The 14,108-nt window shown below is 47.4% G+C and overlaps 3 protein-coding genes across 3 annotated transcripts; 1 reads left to right on the top strand and 2 right to left on the bottom strand.

Moving 5' to 3' along the window:
- Window positions 1-4,514: 4,514 nt before the first annotated feature.
- Window positions 4,515-5,962, bottom strand: F4807DRAFT_256062 (putative Sin3 binding protein-domain-containing protein). The gene has a single exon (XM_047994433.1). It carries the CDS (start codon window positions 5,816-5,818, stop codon window positions 4,709-4,711), a length of 1,110 nt encoding a protein of 369 aa, XP_047857756.1. The 5' UTR covers window positions 5,819-5,962; the 3' UTR covers window positions 4,515-4,708.
- A 3,244-nt stretch (window positions 5,963-9,206) lies between these two features.
- Window positions 9,207-11,474, bottom strand: F4807DRAFT_456576 (prokaryotic type I DNA topoisomerase; the record flags this gene model as incomplete). The annotated part of the gene is made up of 6 exons (XM_048000894.1): window positions 9,207-9,245; window positions 9,303-10,621; window positions 10,675-10,844; window positions 10,898-11,076; window positions 11,133-11,330; window positions 11,394-11,474. The coding sequence occupies 6 exons, from the start codon at window positions 11,472-11,474 to the stop codon at window positions 9,207-9,209; spliced, it is 1,986 nt and encodes a 661-aa protein (XP_047857755.1).
- A 485-nt stretch (window positions 11,475-11,959) lies between these two features.
- F4807DRAFT_410223 (DUF1295-domain-containing protein) lies at window positions 11,960-13,664 on the top strand. Its single transcript, XM_047996605.1, has 4 exons — window positions 11,960-12,467; window positions 12,530-12,594; window positions 12,652-12,875; window positions 12,931-13,664. Exons 1-4 carry the CDS (start codon window positions 12,108-12,110, stop codon window positions 13,347-13,349), a joined length of 1,068 nt encoding a protein of 355 aa, XP_047857754.1. The 5' UTR covers window positions 11,960-12,107; the 3' UTR covers window positions 13,350-13,664.
- The last annotated feature ends 444 nt before the right edge of the window (window positions 13,665-14,108 follow it).

Raw genomic sequence — 14,108 nt, 5'->3', positions numbered from 1 at the left:
AGTAGCGACTTCCGTGCCAAGACTCCGCCAAGCTCTTGGCGGCTCTTGGCATTTGATGATTGTCTCGACATATCTGCCCGTTTAATGCTTACGGTTGCTTGGAAAAACCTTGGCCGCTGGGTTCCTCCTGCGCCGAGACTCGACTGCGCCCACTTCCTGCACTTTCTCGCACTCCATTTCTTAGCAACCGTCTGTTTTCGCGCTGGATTGTTCCTTCACATTTTCCGCATAATTCTTCATCACACTCAAGTGATCATTGCCTTATTACGTACCAGAGTACTACACACGATATGCAAACTACCTAGGTACTTCAATTCTTGCACAATCGCTCGAATCATCTGAAGGACAAAGGTTGAAGTTGCGAACCGTGCTAAATACCCATTCCGAAAATCGCCTATGTACTCCAGTACCCGAGTAGTAATCTGCAGCGGCAGGGCGGTCACCCGCCAATCCGTATATCTTAATTTGTAAATTTGTAACAGCTTTATGATGAGCACAACAGACATCCATTTCCTCCCTTTTCTTTATTATCTTCTATCTCTTTTTCACTCTTATTGTTCTAATCGCGAAATGCCAACCGTCACATGTTTCCTCATTAGTAAAGCTACTCTTTTACTACGGCGTGTTTGCCGTTGAAAGGAACAGCAAGTGTAGAAGTGTAGAAGTGTAGGTGCTATGGCACCCATATGACACTTGACTTACATGTCCTCCATTCTCCCGATATCATAGAACCCACACCAACAAAACATTGTTGATGTTGTGATAGCGGAAGAAAGTCTTGGTTTTCTCTTGGTATAATGGACAAGGTGTTCTTTATAGAGAGGTGGTAGATACTCCGCTGGTGGCCAAGCCTCGGTTTTCCTCTCCGCCCGCCAAGTTCTTGGCTGCTTGAGCACGCACTTATTAACAACATCTCTCATATCGGCAACGACGGAATGGGGCACAGACGGACGACTTATCAGTTACCTCCTTTGCCTGTGCCATGAGATGTACCTATGGCCTTGGCTCGGCCAGTCGAAACACCCTCGGGCGATCCAATCCTCTGGAAATTCCAGAAGGATATCTCATGGATCTCGTGGTCTTCTGTTGCACAGCCATCTTCCAAGTGCTCAAACCAGACATATTACCGGTTCAGCAGAAACAAGATATGGAAGCTAAATTGGTCTCTTGCCACATTTGGTATTGGAGCCGCGAACTGCCGCTCCAGGAGAGTTGGTATCTAGCCCAACCCGTTTTCATTCGCCACTCGGTGAAGTTCCCATATCAATTGCCGTCTTTTTGCTTTGGGCATCCTGTCAAGCCGTTGCTACGCGTAACCTCAGTCCCCGCTAGTTCTACTTGACCTCGAGATCTGAGTCAGCTGTAACTGTCTACGAACTATGCATGCTACCAATCTTCCGGTCGGACGTTTCTTGCAGCTGATATCAGTAGATTCCAACAGGCTTAATATCAACGTCCCACACTTAGTACCTTTAGATTCAAAATATTACATCGCTGGGCTGCTAGTAAGTCTAACGGTTTCACAGCCTCCCTACTAAACAAGTAGATTCGGTGACCAACTCTCTAGCATATATTTCCAAATCGGAGAAGACTATCACCTGCCATGAATTCAACCCTTTTTGACTAAGTAAAGGCGCAAGACATTGTGTGTCGAGGCCACAAGGGTATTTAGGATTATCAATAAAGAATATTTTTCTCCAATCCGACTTGAATCAATACCAAGTTACGAATCTACTACTGATCTTCGTCAAAGCCTTGAGGAAGCTTACATAAAAACGGATAGGCAATCCAATCTTATGCCAACCTTGAAACCTTAGGTAAGTATCCTTAGCATCTTGGCACCTTGGCTCGCCGGGCGGACGCCGCTAATAGACCGCGGAACGTATATGCTAGCTACTACGTAATACCAACTGATGTGTCACGACCCGTTCTGAGTTCTTAGCTGACTCGAAGTCATCGGCTGACATTGACTTATCCTTACCTAGACCGCTTTTGTTAATCACTCAGTTTCAGCTGCCCATTCAACGGTCAGACACGCTCGAGAGCAACCGTTAAGACTGAGGATGTCTAACCAAGGGCGTATGACTTTGACCGAGGAGAGGGGTTAAGCTTCGAAAGCCACCACCGCTTTAACCATTGACATCTTGGACTCGGTGAAATACGGCATTCAGTGGCCTGTAGATGCCAATCCACAATATACGAGTCGAAGACAACAAAACTGATGTATGGTTATATGCCTTCTAAGAACTTGAGTAGATTTGAGAGCCCACGTTGTTCTATCCACGGAGTAAGGAGTTAGCTATATCCAAGGGGTTAATCTTATTCTCCAGGCAATGCAGTCTTGATCTTGAATTTTCAGTTCCTGAATCCACAGCAACATTACACCATAGTCAATATCATTATGAAGCTTTGGAACTTGGCTTCACCTTCAGTTATAACAAAGGCAAAGAGTCATTCTATTCAAGCCTATCAATGTTACTTATTCCTAAACCCACTTTTACAATATCAGCCAAATGTGATGTTAATAGGAATACCGCATTCCATTAATTTTAAATGGAAAATATCCGATCCCCGTAAAACCTAAAGCGATCTATGTTTCTTCTCGCTTTATCCTAGCATGACTTTCCCTTTGATGATGGAGAGTGCGAAATATACCGAATCAAATACCTCTCAGTTTTGCCGGGAACGTTAATGCTTATGCTATGGACTAGGAGGCAAATTATCCACAGAAACTCGGTCCAGGGCACTACTGATACCAATGGTATAAGGCAAAGTAGATGGATGTATAATCTATATTCCGAATTTAGTCCACCAGGTCGTGTGAAGCTGTTTCCTCCCTTTTTATCCCTAGGTAGATACCTATACACAACCGCTGGTTAAAGAGAGATTACAATTATCAAATATTCCTGTACCTATTCACACAGTTCCTTTTTGACCGCTTTTTGCTTATAGTCGATCTCACAAGACAGCATTGTATAGATCAATGGCTGGAAGTTTCGATTGCCCTCTACTCCCCGGCGCGGTACATTAGCAGAAGTCTTCAGATAGGTTCTCAATCAATACATATTCCAAGAGAATATCCAAATCCCATTCTCTTATTTTCCGTGTCCTCATTGTCTAGGTACCTATGATACGTGACTTAGGCTAGAAGACCATTGGCGGGCTCGGACTCACATGTATCTTCGACATTTATCCATCAACATACCCCACCCCCTTTTCCCCCAAAACATACCTAACTTCAGGAAGTATCGATAAATCTACTCGTTCAAAAGCGAGCATATATATTTTACCAATGGTATTTCCCAGTGCTTATCTTATCCCAACTACTGTTTATTTGTTGGTGAATAACTGTAAACGATAGTTTTGGATCATATCTTTTCTACCGTCTCGTCTCGAACGTATTGACTTGCTGATGATCTACTTTTCCCTTATGTCACTCAGCAAGTCGAGCTTTTGGTATCCTCCTCCTTTGTTTTATGTTGGCTGTACGGAGAAACGAACCTATTGTCCCTCGCTTTTAGGTGCATTCGCAAATACATAGGTCACAAACCGTTATTCGAATAACTGCACATTTTACTCGCCACAAAACTTATCACATCAGGTAGACTTCACGACAATCATCAAAGACAAAATGCATATCCATGTTGGATATTCAGTGCTCTCATTCCTCTGAGTGGCGATATAGAAGAGCTAGAATGCGGTTACAGCTAATCCAACGACCCTCCAAAAAGACCGGACGCTTTTGTTCCTTTGATCCTCTTCCATCGGCCGAGTTGCATCACCGTATGCGACATGTTGTAGTCGACATATAAGACTATTGTTGGTACATAGGTTGAACGACAACCACCTCACAAATGTCTGATCGGCCCTGTTCCTTCTAAACCTATACTAAACGTAGTGCCATCAATTTGACTACCGTCTATATCCAGCTAAACATATCAACTTCCTTCGTCTCTCGTCTCTCCTCGTCTTCTCGATACGCATTAATTAAAAGTGCTAAATGTATCAAACTGTGGCCCTGCAATAAATATACCGTGCAAGTGCCTTCTTCCGATATTCGGCGGACATCGGAAGGGTGATAAATCGTGTATTGCTCCCTCCGCAAGTGATGTTCAAACAGGGGGAATTTTCTGCCAGCGGAAATTGGGATATTAAAAGTCGAGTATGTACGTCGCAAAGGGGTATAATGTGCAAGAGAATATGTCCCCGGAAGTAGTCGGCACCGAGCGCACGAGGGATTTCCCACTGGCTCAAGGTAACTCGATTCCTCTGGGCTGGAGCCGATAAATTCCCGATAAGGGTATATCGGGCAACTCGGCATAGCGTTCGTGATTCGTGTAGAAAAGGGGAAGAAAGAAGTTGAAAGACAAAAACTCCGAACCACTCACAACCGTGGAGATGCGCCCCGCCTCCAAGGTTGAGAGAAATGCCATGCAAATTGTACCATCAATAAGGATGATTATTCCAAAACCGTGATCCCTCCAGAGCGGAAATATGGGGATGTCCTAGATGCCGTCGAGAAGCCAGAGACGCCGGATGTCGGAAAAAACAGAAGATGCCAGATGATAACAATGATGATCGAGAGGAACGCCACATCTCGATCAAGGAATGACAAGATGACTAACCAGCCCAGCCAGTAAAACAGCCAACCAAACCAAGCCCGTCCGAGTCGGGCTATCCTCATAAAACGCCGCCCATGCTTAAATATTTATACAGAACCGAGTTGCAAAAGAGCCTGGATAGCCTCGCGCTCTTGAGCATCTGACGAGGCAGCCAGCGCGTCCAGGTCGATATTGTCGAGACGTGGCTCCCGAAGCATCCCGGTATTTCCGGAGTACGATCGAAAGCCGCAAGAGTTATATACACGAGAGGGGAAGTTCGATCCTTGGCGAGCCTCGGTAGGATTAGAGTACGAGGCCGCCCGCAGTGCTGCAGCTCCCACAGCTGCCCAGTCTTCATCGTCGGTGGCGTCTTCGGGATCGTCGTTCATGACCATGTCTTCATTATCCGGTGCCGACGAGCACGAAGCCGACGCGGGGCCGTCTAGAGAGTCGAGAGACATCTTATCGGCTTCGTTCTCCATCATGTTAACGTCCCTATCGTCGTGAGAGAAGGCCGCAGAATTGCCGTGGCTAGTGGCACGTGCGTTCAATCGGGAGCGGTCAGCGTTCCACCCTGCACCTTTCGAGATTGGTATGCTAGTCGGATAGGATCCGGCATCGCCTTCACCGCCGGACTGTCGAGATGCATCTCGCGAAGGCTGGCCGCGTCGCCTAGCGTCCCACCGGCCCCATCCGACCTTCTGGAATTCCACGACACCGCCAACTCCACCCACTCCTCCACCTTCAGATGCACCGTGCCCTTGTCCACGTCCTTCCAACGCTGCCACGACTAACCTTCGCGCCTTTGGCGGAGAGATGCCCGCGAAGCCGGGGACCGAGGTAGTTAGGTAACCCATGATATAGCGGATGGCCAAGGGTCCGTGGTTCAGCAGGATATCTGGAAGATGGAATTTGGCCAGCATCGCTGGAGTGATGGCTCCTGTTGACTCGAAACTCGGTGAGCCGATAGGACTATGATCAGCACCTTCGTGAAGGTCCAGGTCGGAGTCGACGGTATCGAGCTTGGCCCTTTGCAATTGGGCCTTGAGACCATGGGGTGGTAGCGTAGGTGATATGGAATTGGGGGGAGTCGGAAGGGAATGAGGTCGTGTCACAGGAACACTCCGAGCAGCCGCTACAGCAGTTAAGTTGTCTCGGCTGGGATGGGAGGTCTTTGGGATATCGCGAACAGCAGTAGCCGATGCCATGGTTGCCATTTTTGGTATTGAGTACTTCGGGTCGTGTCTGCGGATGTAAGCGACACGGAATATGAGATTTTATAGATAGAAAATTGAGATGTGGAGTGTTGAGGCGAAGTCGGTTCTTTTGACAGGTGACGATGTTTTGGTGACGATGACAAGGCACTACACGAACAAGCGCAGGCGGGTGAGTCACTTACAAGGACAAGTCCGAAGTAGGTGGAAAGCGGTAATGGCAAACAGATTGATCTTTGTTTTCTTTACGGAAAACAAAAAGTTCAAAAATAGGCGGAGATGGCCAAAGCTGACGCGATTATCTTGACTGTGACTTGGGATGACTCTTGGGGGTTTGCAAAAAACAATTTTGCGGTGATGTTGATTTCTCTGTTGTTGTTGATGTTCCTTGACGAAAGGAAAGATCAACGTGGGAAAAGGCGACGGCTGCGACCTACTAATGTAATTGCTCGCTAAGTGCCTAAGACAATGAATCAATGGATGGGAAGTCAAGGGGGGTGTTGTTCGACTTGGTCAGCAGGCATTGCACAGCGCACAGGGCACAAGGAGCCACCTACGAATCTGATTGCTTGGACGCAATGTTCGAGAGTGGCCCTAGCAAATTACGGGTGGTGCTTCTAATATATGGGGTACATTGTGCAGAGTACCTTTTCTGCTCCTACAAGTGTTGTATGTACCTACCTCATACCAAAGAACATTTGAACATCGAACCTTCTATGTCGAATTCCTTTTCCACTCCCATTCCGATTCTTCTTCTCCAAGCCAAGCCAGACTAGGACTAGATTAACCTAAACCAAACCCAAACCCAAACGTACATCAATTCGGCACGGTACGGCTGGGCTGCTACTTCAATGCTTTCATTGAAATACTCCGCATCCTAAGTACACTACATGGGTACATCAATGTCTCTAATAATAACTTGAATTCGAAGTTCGGGATAGCGCTGTTAAAGACGAGAAACAGCGGCTGAGGTACTTACATTCATCATCATGTCATAGCCTGAATCCGACTGAGTCTTATTCAGGAACCTTACATAGGTACATACGCCAACAACACGTAACACATACCCAACTCCCAACTCCCAATTCCCAACTCTACCTAACATACAATTCGTGGTGTGGTTGAGGTTGTACGTACCGTGGCGACTCTGGTGTCGTGTCTGTTATGGCCTTATCATTGTTTAATGTCACAGACGAAAGATAAACAGGTAGGTAGACAGGGTTATGATAGGTACATAGCCATCTTTGACTGGCCCGTCAACTTGACTCATTTCATGATGCGTGTCCTCCGGCCGCTGTTAGTTGACGTTAGTTGACATTTAGGTACTGTAGATCTAGCAAGCAGCGTCAAGCATTGAAGAGCGTGTACCTACCTAAAAAACGAAGTATGCAGCCTCCTCGCAGATCTTTGTTGTTTCCCCGTCCTTATTTGGTGCCTGGCTTGTTTGTCGCTATGGAACCTTCGGTACATTCCCGAGAGATGCAGCTTATTCCTAGATTGAAGCCGTGTGGTATGGGTATGAACCCGATCAACACGCCCTGGGCCACATGTTTTCCGATTGCCCTGAACCTGCCCAGCTGCTTACATGGACAATACATACACATGTCATCCCGGTGACGGGCATGGATAGATATAGTAAGGTCAAGAAGATAAAAGACATGCCATCCCCATCCATTCCATCATTGCGCAGATGCTGAATCTCTTCGGTGTCCCACAAAGAAACCCGTTCGTGGGGCATGTGCCGGTCTTGCTTTAGGGACGGCTTGATACTAAAAATCGCCTTTGAGCCGGGCACTCCAAAGCCATCCATCCAGCCACCCACCTATTTGGCCACCCGGCTATCTCGCATGTCAAGGGATGGAATGGTACTATCTCTAACCCAGGAAGCCAATCGATCCTCGCTGGGTAGCCGAGACTAGAAACCCGCGTTATCAGTTCACAGGAAATCTCCCGCAGGTACATTTCGCGTCACGTTCTTCTTGCGATCCAATGACAACGATACCGATATAGGCAAGGCAAGGAAAAGCAAGACAAGAAGGCTGGGGACCTCATTCCCGTCAATCCAATTGACCAAAGATTGTTGGACCATGTACAATCTCAGCTTCGCCTGTTCGTCGGCTACGCTGATGTTTTCGTGTGCCTACCTACCTAAGTACAGTTCGATGTATATTCCGAATCATTAGTAGTAAGTTCCTTGCTAGCTTGCCGGCTATCAATGGTGCACACACTTTGAAGCCATTGAAATTCAAGGCTACGCTACTAGATAGGTTGGCTCGGTGCCACATGATTTCCGATTTTTGAAATGTCATCGTCCCAGCAATTCCTCACGTTGCGCATGCGCCCAGCTGTGATTGGTCAAGAACTGGTATCGTGATGCGCGACTTTGGGCTAGCCGTGGTCTTAGCCAGTGACGAAAAGACGTGACGCACATACCATGGTAGTCCGATGGATTGGCTCCGAGGTCGAAGACTCAGATTTAGTAGCCTTTGCATTGATTATGCATCGTCATTGCGATAGCCACCGCCTACGCCGCAGTCACGGTATTCAGACGTAAGCCAATTAGTCCTATTAGTCAGCACCGTCATCATTGACGGAGCTAATGGTGATGACGATGGTGATGATGGCCAAGAAAGAGGTAGACAGCGATAGATCTTAGCACGGTTGCCTCGGCAGTCGAAGGTGTGATAGAGCAGAAAAGGGAAGAAAAAGGTACGCAGGTCGGGTAGTACACGATCCTGAATGGTCGTATTCGAAGAGGGGCTCTCAGGGTCGCATGTTGCGTCTGCATCTCGACTTCGTAGAGTTTGAATACCCCGCCAGAGTTTCGCGAGAACTGCCCATCATCCAGTATGATTCCCCCACGTTTTGACATAGCGCGATCCGACGAGATGCTCTTACTTAGTTCGGTGGGGATACGCGGGTAATATAGCTTGGTATTATGTAGTATGTTTTGCACTATCGTCGTGATACACATCTTGAATGCACGTATGGTCCATATAGGCACATCCCGACGAATTGGCTCGCTGGGTCCTGCATTCGAGTTTCATCCAATTCGCAAATGTGTGCTTCGCACGCGTCTCAAACTCGCTCAACCCACCGTAGAACTGAATTCTGCCTGAAGGATACCTTCATGCTGAGCGTCAACGTCTGAGTAACTGGAGGGCCGATGTTCGGAGCCGCCGTAGACCAAGGCTCGGTGGCGGGCCAACTTCGATCAACAATATGTAATCTTCCACCAAGGAGTCGGGCCGTAAAAATCCTGTGCCGTATGCGTATGTGTTACTACTTTATGGTAGCACACGAGTGAACACTCATATTCCGTGAGTTTCTTTGGTGGGATCCGATGATACCTCGACCGCGCCAATTAGTAAACCCAAATGTACCTTCTCCTTCAGCCGCCATTTTGTTGGAAGATATACTGCCGACATGCCTTCATTTTAAGTTAGTATATAGCCCTGGATGAGATAAGACTAAGAGATAAACTTACTGCTTTGAGAACCGTCAGCTTTTCCTTTGATTGCATGTAGACTTGACGATATTGGTGAATACTCTCGCTTAGGACGACCTCTTTGGTGGTACGACCTTCGCAAATGGCCTTCATTTTCAGTTCCATCTCTTTTCTTAAAAACGGTTTCCCAAGACTGGTCTCGAAGTTCATTCTGTCAAATCCTTCGATCAGGGCTACACCTAGCTGCGTTGGGATAAACTCCATAATTCCCCCTCTAGTGCTGGCTGTAAGTCCTCCGCCTCGACCTCCCCGGGCACGGCCACCTCGGCCACCTCGGCTACCGCGTCCTCCCCGCGCGGCCGGAGCATCATCATCCTCTTCGCCCTCGTCTGCTGGGCGGGAAGCTCGAGGCACAGTACGGACATATTCTCTTTCTTGAATTTTCTGGATGTGTTCGGCCATTGTAGCATCTGTTCCGATTCCATTGGCGTCCATGAGAGCAATTAAATCAGCTTCAGTAAGATAATTAGGCGCCGCGGTCTTGCCCTCCGTCATAAGAGCTTCGGTAGGCTCGAAGACTTCGCCCACAGTGAATTTGGGAAGCTGCACAGTCCCGGTCCACTTGTCGTAGACGTATACGTCTAAGTAATTTCGCTCTAGCACGACAACGCCATGGGCATGGAAGGATTCTTCGCCGTATAGGATATCGACGTCTGTGGCGACACCCTTGGCATCCTCCGAGCAGCAGGCTAGGAAGCGTCTAACAACGAACTCGTAGACTTTCTTTTCTCTATCGTTTAGGACTGGCGGTGCTACAAAGGTGATAGGATGAATGGGGGGGTGCGCTTTATCGTCGTTTCGACCTTGTCGCGGCTGTTGAAATCCTCCATTGACTAGATTCTGCGCAAATTCGCCCCAGGAATCGGATTGCGTCTGCTTTTGAACCAACGCGCGTAAATTCATACCGGAATCGAAGCGGTCGGTTTCCGTTCTGGGGTAGCTGATGAAACCCTTATTGTAGAGGCTTTCCGCAGCCTCCATGGCTTGCTGACCTGTCATACGCAGAAATCTCGTTGCCATCTTCTGCAACTCAACCGTGGTCAGGGGCAACGGCTTCCACTTCTTCGTAGGTTTCTCCTGGACCTTAACCACCTTGGCCATCTTCGCCGTAAGACATCTCTCGTAAAGAACGACTACCGAAGCCCTATCAAAGAGGCGATGACGTGACCAACTGAAATTGACGTCTATGCCTTCTCGTTTGTGCATGACTTTGATGCTCCAGAACGGCTCCGGCTTGAAATTTCTCACCTTGAAATACCGATCTACCACGAATCCCAGGGTTGGGAATTGACAAGATCCTGCGATATTAGAGGGGTACGGTTTTACGAGCCGATAAGGTGACGGGACGAACCATAGCTTACAACAAGCCTTTGAAGGGGCCCACCCAGTGTTCTTATATTCGTAGTCAAGAATCGAGTAAACGCGTATCCTATCCTGAGATCCAGTTCGATACGGGACGCTACTGCGTTAACTTGCTTATGATCAAGATTGATGAGGTTGCGGGATGCATTCAAGATGTGCCTAAGTATATTTAGTTGGATACCATGCAAGAGCAGATGAAGTAGGTGACTGACGCTCTCTCGATATTGCTGAACTTGGCCCTCTTAATATCCAGAGTCCTGTTGCCCTTCTTAGCGGCCTCGCATATCTCGTAGCCTATGTGTTCGCCTTCTCGATCACAATCGGTCCATATGCATAATGCGTTGGCGTAGCGTGCCTGCTTCTCGATGTTGTCCGCCACTTTCGTTTTGTCCTGCAATGTACGTTAGAAGAGTGAATAGCTTTGATGTAGGACACTGGTGCGTGGACCTCGGATATGATGATATTCACAGGGGCGTCGAACAAGCGTTCGGGTGGTGGATATTCCCAGCTCTTATACTCGGCAGGGAAAACGGCTGAGGTAATATGACCGAGTACAGAAGTCATGGTAACCTGGCACTGGCCCCAGGGATGCCCAAAATCATAGTCAAAAACATAGTTCTTGATGTATTTCTCGGGTGTATTGTGCTAATTCGGGGTTAGCAAAAGGCATTGTCTAGCTGGCGAGTCGATAGAGAATTAAGAACGAACACTTTGAGCTCGACCGCCCGAGAGATGGCCCGCAACGGCTTTTGCGATAGAAGGTTTCTCGGCGACGCAAAGAACTCTCATAGTCGATTTGAGTCGTTTAGGGAACTTGAAAATGCCAAATTCAACTGCTGTGATTTGGTGTGTCCTCCCGATACGACACAAGCAGCTAAGGATGCGTCTCATGAGCAACGCCGTTACTCGCGGTCGAGAACGGCAAATAACTATTTAGAAGACGACGTTCCATGTCTATTTCATTGTCAATAGAACCGGAAGTGGTTCTCTAGCCCTATGAGCTTCGATAGTTGTTTGGAGCGATTTATGAGCTTGGATATTCCGCTTGAGCATTTTCTAATATCATCGTCGCGTGCCTTCCCAACTTTTTCATTTTTCTAAGATAAAACTTCACAACTGCATACGTATGATCCCGGAATAAATAAACTCTTTGATTGGACGTTGGAGCTTACCCCTGCCCCTGTTAGAGAGTTCCTAGTGTGGAGCAGATTGGTCCGTGCGACACAATCTTAAGATCCGAAGCTTTATTGAAACTTGTAAGGATTAAGCTACGTACTAGCTTCACTTTTGACTTTATCAACTTAAGGAGAGTCATGACGTACCTTAACCATTAACATCAATATTCTAATCTGTAACTGTCGTCTGCCTCTCCAATCCTACGATACGACCGAACATCAATTTACCTATATCTAATAAGTAAAGATGGCGTTGCCGCGGGTGAAGAATCTCGAAGATTGTGCCGATTACTCCCAAGTGGTTGAACCATACCTATCTCAAGTCTACGATTTGCCTGCGAAGATAATCGATGCTGTCTCAAGCCATGAATCAATTGTCGAGTTATACAAAGACACCAATCCGTTGGTATCTGGACTTGGGTTTTCCATATTCCTCGGCGTCATATTCTTGGTCGTATCCGAACTCAACCGGAACTATTCCCAGGTTGACCGTATGTGGAGTCTGTTGCCTACGATATACAATGCTCATTTTGCTGCTTGGTCTCATTTAAACGGTCTGCCGAGTCGAAGGGTGGATTTAATACTATTTTGGAGTGTGATATGGAGCGTATGTGAAGATATAAGAACATGGCATCGTTAAGGAACCGGTAGCTGACATCCATTTACAAGGCTCGATTAACCTATAATTACACACGGAAAGGTGGTTACAATGTTGGATCAGAGGATTATAGATGGTGCGTATTCTATCTTGTCATATTCGAGTCAGTATTTTAATGGGACAATCGTTACAGGGCAATAATTCGCAGCCAAACACACCCGGCACTTTTCTTCCTGTTGAATGTCACATTCATCTCGTTTATCCAAAGCATATTACTCTTTCTTCTCGCTGCACCGACATATATCATAATGATGACTGCGAACTTCGAGCAGGATATTACAGCAGTGGACCTAAGCTTCGCAGCCGCCCAACTCGGGCTCATTCTGTCCGAATGGGTCAGCGACCAGCAACAATGGGGTGAGTTCCACGACGCAAAACCAGTGTGATTCATCGTTGACTGTTAGCATTCCAGACTACCAAGCAGCGAAGAAGCAGTACCAAGAAACGGCAAAGATCCCGCGAGGAAGCGGGTTTACGCAGGAAGACCTTGACCGAGGTTTCATCACATCCGGTCTGTGGGCATACTGTAGGCACCCGAATTTTGCGGCCGAACAAACCATCTGGGTCCTATTATACCAATGGAGCTGTTACGCAAGCAAATGTCTTTACAGCTGGGCCGGCTTAGGTCCTCTGTCTTTGATCATGGTGTTTCAGGGATCAACCTGGCTTACGGAATCAATCAGCTCCGGAAAGTATTCGGAGTACGAGCTTTACAAGAAGCAGGTTGGTGCTTTCATACCTAGCTTCACTCCGTATAGAACACCTGCAGCAACGCCCAAGGTGATTCGGTCGAGCGACTTAGCCAAGAAACAGAAGGCCAAGCAGAAGTAGCCCTAGATCTCGCTATGTTCTAATGGTCGGATGGCGTATGCTAGATGTCCTCACATGCGCATTGAAGGGGTGTATCACCCACCATATATGTCTACATTCTACTGCAGTATGACGCAACCGTGCAGCTCGGTCCGGAACATCAAAGCTTGACCGCGAAATCTATTTGTCCTCGCGGGCTGCGGGGACGCCTCAATGCATGAGGATAAGCAGTTAATCCTAGATAGATCCATGAGAAAAAGGAAAGAAAAGACGCCAACGTCTTATTCAACAAAATAGCTTGCAGGTGGCCAACAATTTCTATTTAATTCAACTGCAGGTGAAATACGTATATTTTCTTATGTCAAGAGCCCATGTCTGCGGCCTGTCACGCAGCCCACAATCCTCCAGCCCCACCAGTACCGGAGTCCCGACAAGAACTTATGGCCGACGATGATGACGGACAACATATGGAGGCGTCGCCGCTTAGCACATCCGCAGTTCTTGGTGCGGTAGCGTAAGCCTTGCTTTTGACTCGTCTACACGGCAACAAGCATCTTGACGCTATATGTCGCTGTTGAACCCTCCTGGATCTTCGAAGACGATCTGTCCGGACACTACAGATTACCCTACCTGCATGAGTAGCATTCACGATGAGAAGGTCGCACTTAATCGTCGTAGATGACCAAGTATTATAACACATCCCGACTGTAGTGACTTTGTAATTCATAAACACAGCTTCTTAGTAATTACACCATCGGATTCAAGCAGACAACGGGTTCA

Source organism: Annulohypoxylon truncatum (genome assembly GCF_022578515.1).
Source record: "Annulohypoxylon truncatum strain CBS 140777 unplaced genomic scaffold F4807scaffold_4, whole genome shotgun sequence".
Lineage (NCBI taxonomy): Eukaryota > Fungi > Ascomycota > Sordariomycetes > Xylariales > Hypoxylaceae > Annulohypoxylon > Annulohypoxylon truncatum.
Note: the sequence above shows the minus strand (reverse complement) of the source record. Positions and strands in the feature narration are given on the sequence as shown.

What these genes read in the sequence shown, in the direction of transcription:
- F4807DRAFT_410223 (XM_047996605.1), top strand. Translation starts at nt 12,108, where the DNA reads ATGGCGTTGCCGCGGGTGAAGAATCTCGAAGATTGTGCCGATTACTCC. An exon ending in GGATCAGAGGATTATAGATG is followed by an intron (nt 12,595 to 12,651) that starts GTGCGTATTCTA and finishes CAATCGTTACAG; the next exon opens with GGCAATAATTCGCAGCCAAA. An exon ending in CAGCGACCAGCAACAATGGG is followed by an intron (nt 12,876 to 12,930) that starts GTGAGTTCCACG and finishes TTAGCATTCCAG; the next exon opens with ACTACCAAGCAGCGAAGAAG.
- F4807DRAFT_256062 (XM_047994433.1), bottom strand. Translation starts at nt 5,818, where the DNA reads ATGGCAACCATGGCATCGGCTACTGCTGTTCGCGATATCCCAAAGACC.